At 28.7% G+C, this 13,177-nt stretch overlaps 1 protein-coding gene and 2 pseudogenes across 1 annotated transcript; 1 reads left to right on the top strand and 2 right to left on the bottom strand.

Annotated features, from left to right (window-relative positions):
- Positions 1–1,833: 1,833 nt before the first annotated feature.
- Positions 1,834–2,634, bottom strand: LOC130903060 (uncharacterized). Its single transcript, XM_057815322.1, has one exon. It carries the CDS (start codon positions 2,632–2,634, stop codon positions 1,834–1,836), a length of 801 nt encoding a protein of 266 aa, XP_057671305.1.
- An 8,166-nt stretch (positions 2,635–10,800) lies between these two features.
- Positions 10,801–11,842, top strand: LOC130903061 (cytochrome b-like; annotated as a pseudogene).
- Positions 11,843–11,952: 110 nt separating this feature from the next.
- Positions 11,953–12,836, bottom strand: LOC130903059 (NADH-ubiquinone oxidoreductase chain 1-like; annotated as a pseudogene).
- Between the last annotated feature and the right edge of the window lie 341 nt (positions 12,837–13,177).

Genomic DNA, 13,177 nt, shown 5'->3' on the forward strand with positions numbered 1-13,177 from the left:
ATTTTTTCAAAGACTTTGCTTATTGAAGATAGAAGTGAAATAGGCCAATAGTTTGGAATATTTTCTGTATCCCCATTTTTGAAAATTGGACTTATAAGAGATTTCTTTAGAATCGAAGGAAATATGCCTGATTCGAAGGATTTATTTATGATGTCCGTCAAAGGTTCACATATGAATTTTGTAATAATCTTTAGAGTTTCAGCTTTCATTCCATCAAGCCCGGGAGCCTTTTTGTTTTTCAAGCTAATCATTGTATTTTCAACCTCAGTAGTATTCGTCGGTGTAAGAAAAAGTTAATTTTTATTTATATATTTTTTACTATTGTAATTGGGATTTTGTCGTATGTTCTTTGCCAAAGTTTTCCCCACATTCGCGAAGAAATTGTTAAATATATCAGCAGCATCTTTTGGATCTGTGACGATCTCATTTTTTTCATTCCTAATATTATTTATTATTTTTCCTGTCTTGATATTCAAAATTTCATTAACAGTATTCCAGAGTTTTTTACTTGCATTTTGTTCTTTTTCAACTAATTTTTTATAATAATTTTCTTTAGCAGTCTTTATTTTCTTTCCCGTTTCTTTTTTCTTCGTTAGATAATCATTTTTCAAGTTTACATTATTTGGATTTTTTTTCCATAATAAAAATGAATGATTTTTTTGGTTGATGTGTTTTATCAATGATTTTGTTATCCAATTTTTTCTTTTACGTTGACTATTTTTTAACCGGAAGTATTGAGTTGATTTTTCTACACATGTGTTTATGATGTTGATGAATTTTTCTGTTGTCGATTCGATATCATGCATTGGGTACAATTCATTTTTCCAATTTAAACTATTAATTGTTTTTTGTAATAGTTGTTCGTCTACTTTTTGAAAATATTTTTTGGTTATTGAATTGTTTTCAGTTTCATTCAGTACAATTTGTAACAACGTTATGTAGTGGCCCGTAATTGATGTTGATATAGTGAGAGGTAAGATGTTATTGTAGTTTTGTTGTTTGGTTTTAATGAATATATGGTCAAGACATGATTCAGATCCATTTCTTGCTCTTGTTGTAGTATTAATAGTTGATTGAAAGCCATGCTCACTCATCATATCAAGATAATTTCTTGAATCTTCAGTTATTTTCATCAAGTCGATATTTATGTCACCTACAAATAAGCTATAATAATGTTGATTACTTTCTTTATTTAGAATATCTCCAAGCTGGTCAAGAAAGTCGTCAATTCGACTTGCTGGAGATCTATAGCATGCTAAAATGCAAAAACGCAGTTTACCCATAACCATTACGATTTTCAATAATATACCTCCATTTATCTGAATATGTTCATGCGAATGGTACGAGTTTGTTTTTGCAAAGACGATAACTCCATCATTTTGGTTATAGCTACCTCCATTGTATAGGGTTGTGTAATTGGCCATGTTGAGGAAAGATGTATCTGGGACTCGCCAAGTTTCTGTTAAAACTATGCACTCGAAACATGTCTCAAGTTCCTCAAGATATATTTTTAATTCATCTATATTTTTTGAAACACTACAAATATTAGTATTAAGAATCTTGAAGTTATTCAATTTGTTATTCACAGACAAAACTTCTTTTGCTTCATTTATATCTTTTAGGGGATATGTTGTTATTTTTTCTAGCTTAAAATTTCTTATATATTCATTCATTTGAATGTACCAACCAGCAAACAGTTTTCAATTATTTGACAATCTTTACAATAATTATTTGGTTTTTATATGTATAATAACAAAGTATGGTGATATTAATAAAATTTTTGAAGAAGTTAATTAAGACAGAAAGTAATAATAGTAAATTAACATACATAAATTATTTGATGCTTTGCGTAGAACCTGTGCGTGCTCTAGTATTTATTTTTTTTCCTCCCACAGATGATTGTTCTTCTCTTTTTCCCGAACCGGTTGCCAATTCTTTGGGAATAAATGGTGTTTGCCCAGATGTTGTTTTGGTAATGTTTGCCACTGCTTTATCTCGCTTTGGGGTCCCAGGTTCGCTATTTGATTTCGGTCTGTTTATTTCAGTAGTTTCTATTACTTCTAATTCTTCAGGAGAATATATTTTTCCGTCCACAAATAGTTTGTTTCTTCGTATGTAGCAGTTTATATGTTTATTTGTTTTCGCCAGAATTAGGTGTTTTCTTAAGATCTTGTGCTCCTCTCGCTGGATGAGTGTTAGGTCATTTGCTACGCTTATGTTAGTACCTTTGAGATTCTTTGCGTTTTTAAGTACTTCTGACTTTTTCAAGTATGAAACAAATTCCACTTTGATAGGGGCTCGTTCTTTCCTACCCAAAGAGTAAATATTATTCAGGTCACTCTCATTTATTGTAACGTTTACTAGTCGCCCTAGCTCGTTACAAATATATTCAGGCGTTATTTCTTCGGGCTTGGTATCGAGTCCAAAAATCACTATATTATTCTCTTTCGCTTTCCTTTCAATGTTCTCAATCTTATTCGAAAGATGACGGTTTTCTGCTTCTACTTTATTCAGTTTTCTGTACAGATCTTCGATTTTTAGGGATAACCTAACCTCTACTGCTTCTATGAGTGATTTCAATTCCTCTTTACTTGATATGATTTCTTCTAGTATTATTTCTCCAGTTATCGACATTATCAGTTCTATCACAAAGGGTTTGTGTAGACTAGGTACTATCAAAATTAAAGTATGTTTTTGTTTTAGAATTCCGGTTTATATTATTGATTGATCCGCCACTGTTTATAAATTTACTGCATACAACAAAAGCGGATTCCAAATAGTTAATTGCTTATAAATTACACTAGTTTTTTGTTCATTCGACGATAATTTTGATCTTTCATAAATGCAATAAAAGACCACATATCTTTTTTAAATACAAAAAGATTGCAGATTCACCTCCATATATAGAAAGTTCAGTCAATTACCTTTAAAATGATGTATCACACAACACAACTGACGACCTTCCACCATCAAAAATTCACAAATCAGGAAAACAAAAAAAAATATGTCCACACTCAACGACAAACAATAAATTATAATAAACAAATAAATTGTAAAATTTGACAACATTGAGGTTTACTGTAAGTTGGCTTCAATTATATTCAAACATACCAGCTGGGTTCATCCTTTTTATTCGTTCAAGATCAAAGTAAACCAAAGTTTCAAAGGAACTTCGTAATTCATTATAATGATAGGAACGGAAATGGTATCTAGTTGGAAAAATTACTTATGTTTAAGTTTTATACGTGAAGATTAGGTGAATATAGTTTAAGTATTGAAGTAAATTTTGAAAAAAAATGTATATATTTTTTAAATATTGATTCTTATAGTAGGTATGTACAATTATTTTTCACATTTTCTACACCTTTGATTGATGTCAGAGGTTTGAACTTAATATACCTATACGTACTTGTGTATTTTAAAATGCTCACGTACACACCACAATGTTTTATTTTGATGAATATAATTTAAACAAGCTAAATGCTTTTAAGATGTTGGTAAGTATTTGATTATCTTTTTTAATAACAAGTATAAGCACTACACCAATACTGGAAGTAGTTTACAAATAATTTATTTTTAGTAAGTGAAGACTCACATAGTGAAGTAAAAAAGTAAATTGGAGAAATGAAAGTAATATTTGGTAGAAAATTTTAGCTGAATAAGTCAGTTGTAGTAAATATATTAAAGTTAATAAAGTCGTTATTAATATTAAATTAATTAATTTCTATGGCCTTTTCTGTTCTGAATGGTAACCAACAAACTAATATACCCAGAAGAGAAAATACTAAACATCCCAAATCCGTAAGCCACGAAATGATGTTTCCAATTCCGAATCGACTACTCTTCAAACCCAAGTAATCTCGCATCATTCAGAAGTACAAAGGAAGTACCTTTTCAAAGACGAAAATTCGGGTGTGACGTATGGAAATCATATCAGTTATTATTTTCAAACCACGTAATTTTCCTTTAGGAACTTTGATCGGTAAAGTAGCGAAATTCCATATAGAAAAAAAAATTATTCAAAACGTCTGTGCGTCGTTTCCACTCGAGATTCTTTTTCTATTATTTTTTACGTTCCGTCTCGAGTGGTAAGTGTACATGGTCATTAAGTCTCGCCGAGGGTCGAAATATGATGAAGTAATTGATACTACACTTAACAAAATGGAAAAATGACAATTGAAAAAATATTAATGATATATGAGGTTTCTAAATTAGTAATTGACAATTCAGAAATAAAGTGCGACAGTTTATGGTATCTAAATTTAAAGACAAAGGTCTTTAAGAACTTCTCGTAACAATTTATATCATATATAGATTTTTTTCGTATACGAAGTTTTATTGTCAATAACTTTATCATTATCGTTTGTGATTTTATAATTGATTTTCAAAACTATACAATGACAACGACGTTTTTCTCCTTTTGAATATACGAATAGGTCCTGTTAAGTGTATTTAGTGCACTAGCAGGGTACATGGATGTGCTTCTCAACTCAGATACAGAAAATTCAGGAAAAACGAGTCAACATTTGTCCATACTTTTTTTCTTTACATCTACAACTTTTCTTGAAATAGGGTGTCCAGTAAAAATCGTCGTCTTGTGTTCTTAGTGTCTGTTTATGGAAAAGAACCTTCTTTGTCCCACCAAATCCTATATGTACACAAAAAAAGACTGTTCGTTTTTAGTATGGAACTAGAAAAATCTAGTCTTTCTGAACGCGTTAGACCTCTTCAAACTACTATCATCGAATAAATCAAATCTGGTTTCGTCCAAAAAAGGATAATTAGTTTAGATCTAAAATCTGACGTTCGCGTTCTATAGCCAAGCTTCTGAGAAGTATCCTGGGTATATTTGATGGTGTCCTACATCGGTTCCAGCAAGTTTTGGCGATTTGGATCATTATTTTTATAATACTATCCATAAATGGGTGTTTGCGTTGAAATTTTTTTAATATTTCGTCTGTATTAACAACTTTATATCGTGTAGGTAGGTCCGTTGTTTGATATTTTGCAACCGATACATTTTTCTTTAAAAATAGATATTCTGGACACTTATTTTTATATATTCATCTGAAAATAGACGAAATTTAAGTCGTCTTGTGTTCTTAGTGTCTGTTTATGGAGAACAATCTTGTTTGTTCCACCAAATGCTATCTGTACCCAAAAAAAGACTATTCCTCTTTAGTATGGAAAGACGTTTTTTGGAAAAATCTAGTCTTTCTGAACGCGTTAGACTTCTCCAAACTACTATCATCGAATAAAACAAATCTGGTTTAGTTCAAAAAAGATAATTCTTTTAGAGCTATAATCCAGTGTCTGTGTTTTACAGGCAAGCTCCTGGGAAGTATCTTGGGGGTTAATGGTATCAATTAGGATAATGTTTAAGTCTTTTTGCTTTCGTAGTAAGGCGAGAAAACTTTTCCTCAATGGATAACCATTATCAATATTATTGAAGATTTTTCAAAAGCCAAACATTGATGAAATCTATGCTATAATATCTGATGTTTGAATTTACGAAAATAGACGTTCGGTGGTCCGAGTAGTTTTAAAATTTGAGTTGTTTTCATGTGATAAACAAATAAACTGACAGCGATATTTGCTGCATATACATCAAATAAATTATGTCTGCTTTTACATCCGTCTGCTCTTTGAAATGATATCGACTAAAGCACACGCTATTAATTAAAATGGTGTCATGCCGAATTTGAGATTAAAAGACATTCGCATAGTCTAATGACGTCCTCGACGCCGCCCGTCTCCGCCACCGGAGAAGTCCCTAATTGTTTTTTTTTTCGTTATAACCTAGACATCCGACTGTTGATAGTGAGAACTCCAATGTCGAAACGGTTGATTGTGCAAACGTGATTATTATACGAGGTTTCTTACAAAAGTTCTTATAGATATTTGGAGAATCGGAGGTTAAAAATTAAACTCGTAGATTGAATTATTTTACAATTTTCTTATTTTATTGTGCGACCAGTAAAAACCACTTGGAAGCTTAATTCTGTAGAATAAACTAAAGTCTCGTAATATATGTCCATTCGGTCAGAAATACCGAGCTCGAGTCTACAACTGCTTTTCTATATTTAACAACGACCGTCTGCCGTTTTTTATCCTATTCCTTTTGCCATCATTCTAGGTTATTATGGCCCATAAAACGTTAAACTCATTCTAAATAATCTCCATGTTTATTAGAGACGAAAAGCACAACGGGTGGTAGAGAGAGCTGCATAATCTCGACGTATTTATATATATTCCCTTAAGGGCTCACGGAGGTATTATCTTTATATTTTTCCGTATTTTGTGCTTTGCCATAACTTTTCTACGTCGGATTAGATGAATTAGTAGTTTAACAATGTTTGTATGTGTTTTTTTTTGGTTGTTTTTTACGATACAAGATGATCAATTAGATTACGTAAAATTTCTTTAACGAATTTTTCTAAAACTACTACTACTTGGAGATAAAAATGTCATCGAAAAATAAGTAACGAAAATGTTAGTCTCGTCAAATCCTAACGACGTCCACAAACTCCTTGTCTATAAAAGAAACAAAATTTTTCTATCTTTTTATTGGGGTGGTTTACTCCCCTTGTGGTTTTTGCTACAGTTTTTTCTTGGTCCTGTCTTCTCCTTCAATTCGATTTCTACAGGTATTTCCTCATCTGTCTTTCTTTCTTTCTAGACCATAGAGGTATCTATTATTCTTCTTACAAATTCTCATTATGTGTCTCGCCAAATTTAGTCTTTTCTATACTTCATATTTTCTCCTCCCAGTTCTTCCTCTATTTCTTAATTTTTTTGCAATCTTCTTCTTCTTCTTTTTTATGTATGACGGTTGTTTCCACGGCGTACGCAATCCTAATAATTGTCAACAGCTTTTTGTTGCGACTAATGCGTCTTAGTACTTCGTCGTTGGTGATTCAGTCAGTCCAAGGTGTCTTAAAGATGCGTCTATAGAGCCGTGTCTCAAATTGTTTGATCGTTTGAGCTATCCAGGTGAAAATTTCTTTTTCTACAGAAGGACTGACCACAAATAACATTCCATGAATTCTATTCAGACCTGTAGGTTTAGATTTATGTTTGCAAACATTGACAAATACTTTTCGAACCATTTGATCTTGATTTCTTCATCTACAGTTTCAAATGCGTATTTCTGTGTCCTTATACAATATACAGTACGATGTGATGTAATCAGAGAAACTGAAACTGCAGTTCTAGGACTTTAGGAAAGTAGGACTTATAAACTAGCGGGAAAAAAAACGAAAAACAGGAAGTTGTTGAAGGAAATGATCGAGGATTTTAATGTAATTATAATATTGAAGATAGATTCGACGTTTATGTGTGGATTTCGATTCAAATTTGTTTTTTTTTTGTCTTCCAATTACCTGGAACCGCGTATGTTAATATAATGGACCTGATAATGCCCCTTTTCTTACATTTGCATTGTGCAAATACAAAAAATTTATGCATTAAATTTGCACTCTTCTATTCAGAAGTTCCCTCATTTTTCCACATTTTACACAAATATTCTTTCGTTTCCTAAAAATAATTCTTAACACACAAAGTGATTTGCGAAATCTAAATTTGTATTTACATTAGTTACTTTTTTTTTGAGGAAATCCATTTATTTTTATTAGCATTTTTAGACCGCGCAATCCGATTCAAACAGTGTCTAATTGAATCTGACACCGCTCAGACGTATAAAAAAGAAGAAGGATATTTCGAGGTTACAATAAGTTTGTTGGATACAAATAATCAATTGTAATAAATAAAATGTTTTTTTTGAGGTTAAGTTAGTTAAATTTGACATCAACGTCGTTCGTATGTCAAATATTGATATAAATTGAAAACCGATATGTCTAGATTGAGAAAAGAGAAGCGTTGCTTTTGCGATGCAATTAAACCGGGTCCTTTGAGTTATAAACGCAAAATTATGGAAAATTTGAGAAATGAGACACCCGCTACGGATAGTAATAACGATTGTAGTAGCATTCCAACGAGTTCGAGCGCTAGAGATAATTCTAAACCAACACCCGAAGCTACCAAAGAAGAAAACATCAAACATCGAAGAATGAAGAGATTTAAAATGCAATCGGACGGTGTTATTACATCTATTAATTGCGGTACGTCTGAAGATAATGAGTTTTCTTATAAAAAAGACAATGTTAAGGATAAAACTAAGAATAGCGAAAGAGTTTTGTTAATTGAAGCACAAAATGTAGTTATTCAGAATCATTATTATACAATTTCTTAAACTATTTCTATTATTCGTATTTACTACCAACTCCGGGAGTTTCTTTTCCAGCCTTTTTCAAGGTAAGTTCATCCTCAAACTCACTCTTATTTACCGATACCTTCCATTTGTACCTAACCATAGTTATTAACCTCCAGTTTCTCACCCCTTTTCTTTCCAAATCAATCTGCACATCATCTAATATCTTTAGATCATTATAATCGATCATCCAACTTTTATTTTCATTCTTTTCTTTCATTGTTTCTAACATAAATGTAACATAAACTTTTGACTTTAAACAGCCCCTCGAAAAAAATTCGCAGCAGTTAAATTTGGTGACTTATAACCTATTTCGAATTTTCCAAAACTTGAAAAAAACTCGTGGGGGTACATGATAGATTTTTGCTCAAAATTACATTATAACAGACTACAAAAATATTTTTCGTACGGATGTTTGGTACAATAAACTCTATTTGTAGAAAAATCTGCGGGACTTTGAGCCGTAAGGGATTTTAAATTATTATAAATGTAATAACGAGGGAAACTTATAGTTTTTGTATGCACAACTCCGCGCGCGATTTCCCAGGTAGCTGTGTCAGAAATATACGTGACCACAAAACTGCATTTTCCAACTATCATATCGCTTGTCCAGTTCAAGACTGGTTTATTTCAAAAAAAGCGATTTCTCAGGAGAGCTGATTAAATTTTATGCTTTTCTCTTCAATTGATATCCGATGATTGCATTATCCGAATCATCACAATAAAAGTACTCCTCTATAGATTTACAGAGGTTTTCCCCTCTCTCTATACTATTTTTTTTATGAGTAATTATGAGCAAAACTCCAAGATGATCCTATCTTGCACCGAAATATTTCAGGTTTTTATAGATAACTCCAGTTATTAATCATTCAAAAGCTGTTTATTTTTTATGAAAAAAGTACAAAAATAAGAACAAAAGTGTAAAACATAATAAATATCTTCATGAATTCAAAAATCCTTGAGACTAGTGAGACATTTTTAGTGAAAAAAAGTCATGAGTCTTTATTCTCAGTGGTAACTACGTCTTTCTTCAGACTAGGTAGGCACTCTTATCACAAATTGTAGACAAAAAAAAACATTTTCATTATTTTAAGATAATCACAGCTTATTTCAAAATATGACTTTGTACAATAAATGCATGTAAAACTTTATATCTAGATACTACAAAAAGAGAAAAAAAAATACTGTGCCAATTCGTTTCCTACTGAAGGAACTCAACAATACAATTACTTGGAAAAAAATGCATGTAAATACTTTCACAACTGGATACTTAAAAAAAGAGAGAAAAAAATATTGGGCTAATTCGTTTCCTATTGTAGGAAATCAACAATACAATTGCTTTGGAAAAAAATGAAAATAATAATAACAGTATAAAATAACAAAAATTGTAGGAAAACCAAGGAAGCGATTAGTTTGCACCTTTTATAAATTTTTGTAAAACTCTTTGTAACACAGAGGCATGACAGCTACACCAGTGGTTTTTTTCTGGAAATCAATATCAATAACCCTAATAAATATATTATCATAAAAAAGAAAAAGTTGTAATATAATCATTACCATGAACACGAACTATTAAAATTAATATAGATAATCCTAAAGCACCCTCACATACTCTTATTGTTAAATAAATTATAGAAAAAAAATATTCATAAGTTATATTTCTTAAATATAAAAATAATCTAAAATATAAAGAAATAACAATAAATTCTAAACTTAATAATATTATCAATAGATGCTTTCGATTTAAAACAAATATTAATCCACCAGAAAAAAATATTACTATTAATAAATATATTAACATTAAAGTTTTAATAATTTAAATAAAATATTGGTCTTGTAAACCAAAAATAAGGTTTCTTTTAAAACTTCAGATATAAATAATATTTATCATTAATCTCCAAAATTAATATTTTATTTAAACTAATATCTGATATAATTTTATTTTTTCCAATATTATTCATATTATCTTTAATATTTATTTTTATAAGTCACCCTTTAACCTGTGGTTTAATACTTTTACTACAAACTCTAATAATTGCCTTAATCAGTAGACTTATAAGTCTAAATTACTGATATTCTTATATTTTATTTTTAATTATAATTGGAGGAATATTAATTTTATTTATTTACATAACAAGAATTGCTTCTAATGAAAAATTTAAATTTAATTTTAAATTATTACTAATTACTATATTCACAATAATTTTATTATTTATTTTAATATTTCTAGATCATTATTATATAAATATTATAGTACAAACAATTGAAACAAAATCATTTTACTTAAATAAAAACCTTAACTTATCTATAATAAAATATTTTAATTTTCCAAACTATTTAATTATAATTATAATAATTATTTATTTATTTATTACCTTAATTGCTACTGTAAAAATTACAAACTTTTTATATGGACCCCTACGACAAATATTTTAATGAAAATACCCATACGAAAAAAAAATCCATTATTAAAAATTATTAATAATTCATTAATTACATTCCCAACCCCATCAAATATTTCATACATATGAAATTTTGGATCTTTACTAGGAATCTGTTTAATAATTCAAATTTTTACAGGATTATTTTTAGCAATACACTACTGTCCTAATATTGAACTAGCCTTTAATAGAGTTGCTCATATTTGTCGTGATGTAAATTATGGTTGATTATTACGAACTCTCCATGCAAATGGGGCTTCTTTTTTTTTATTTGCTTATATATTCATATTGGTCGAGGAATTTATTATAGATCATATAATATAATAGAAACATGAATAATTGGTTTAACAATTTTTTTTTTAACAATAGCAACTGCCTTTTTAGGATATGTTCTACCTTGAGGTCAAATATCTTTTTGAGGTGCCACTGTTATTACTAATCTAATATCTGCAATTCCTTACTTAGGTAATATATTAGTACAATGAATTTGAGGAGGATTCGCAGTTGATAATGCAACTCTAACACGATTTTTTACATTTCATTTTATTTTACCATTTATTATCTTTGCTTTTATAATTATTCACTTATTATATCTACATCAAACAGGATCTAGAAATCCTATTGGTACTAATAGTAATATTGATAAAATCCCTTTTCATCCTTATTTTATCTTTAAAGATATTCTAGGTGCTCTGATTATAATTTTTTTATTAATCTTTTTAACTTTAAGAAATCCTTATTTACTTGGAGATCCTGATAATTTTACCCCCGCTAACCCACTAGTAACACCAATTCATATTCAACCTGAATGATATTTTTTATTTGCTTATGCTATTTTACGATCAATTCCTAATAAATTAGGGGGAGTAATTGCATTAGTTATATCAATCGCTATTTTATACTTACTTCCATTTATTAATAATAAAAAATTCTTAAGATCACAATTTTATCCATTAAATAAATTTTTATTTTGAACATTAGTATCTATTATTATTTTATTAACATGAATTGGAGCTCGACCAGTTGAAGATCCTTATATTTTAACAGGTCAAATTCTTACAATAATTTATTTCCTTTATTATTTAATTAATCCTATCACTTCATATTTTTGAGATTTAATTATTTTTAAATAGTTAATGAACTTGTATAAGTTTATATTTTGAAAATATAAAAAAGAGATTTTAATTCTCTATTAACTTATACTAAAAATAATTAACTAAATTATAAGAATAAAAAAAAATATTCTTATTCTACAAAAAAAAATTAAATAATTTAATGAAATAGGTAAATAACCTTTTCAAGCTAAATATATTAATTTATCATAACGATACCGAGGTAAAGTTCCTCGAACCCAAAGCCAAAAAAAAAGATAAAAAGATAATTTTAAAAAAAATATAAAACTTATTAAATTTGCCCCTATAAATAAAAAAATACATATTATTCTTATAAACAAAATATTTCCATATTCTGCTAAAAAAATTATTGCGAATCCTCCTCTTCTATATTCAACATTAAATCCAGAAACTAACTCTGATTCCCCTTCAGCAAAATCAAAAGGAGTACGATTAGTTTCAGCTAATCTTGAAACTAACCATATAAAACACAATGGTAATAATAAATATATAAATCAAATAAATTCTTGATATTTAATTAAATCAATTAAATTTACACTTAAAATTAAAAATAAAAACGATATCAAAATTAAAGCTAATCTTACTTCATAAGAAATTGTTTGTGCAACTGAACGGAGTCTCCCTAATAATGAATAATTAGAATTTGAAGATCAACCAGCCAATATAATTGTATAAACACTCAATCTCGAAACAGCTAAAAAAAATAAAATCGTTAAATCTAATATTAATTCTAATAAATGGTATACATATTCATATAAATAAAGATAATAACAAATTAAAAATAGGAGATAAATAATATAAATTAAAATTTGCCATAAAAGGATAAATTTGCTCTTTACTAAATAATTTAATAGCATCCCTAAAAGGTTGAATCAAACCAATAAACCCAACTTTATTTGGGCCTTTACGAATTTGAATGTAACCTAAAACTTTACGCTCCAATAATGTTAAAAAAGCAATCCTAATTAATACACAAATAATTAAAATTAACCTTGAAATTATAATTATTAAAAAATCTTTTAATATCAAGTATTACTTGTAATATAAATTACATTTAAAGATTCTAAATCTATTGCACTAATCTGCCAAAATAATTAATTTTATTCAAAATATAAAAATTATTTTTTTCATTTGGTCCTTTCGTACTAAAATGTTAAATTTAATTAAAGATAGAAACCAACCTGGCTTAAACCGGTTTAAACTCAGATCATGTAAAATTTTAAAAGTCGAACAGACTTAATTAATTAGCTTCTACACCAATTATAAATTTTAATCCAACATCGAGGTCGCAATATTTATTATCGATTTGAACTCTTTAATAAAATTACGCTGTT

Source organism: Diorhabda carinulata, chromosome Y, assembly GCF_026250575.1.
Source record: "Diorhabda carinulata isolate Delta chromosome Y, icDioCari1.1, whole genome shotgun sequence".
NCBI classification, from domain to species: Eukaryota; Metazoa; Arthropoda; class Insecta; order Coleoptera; family Chrysomelidae; genus Diorhabda; species Diorhabda carinulata.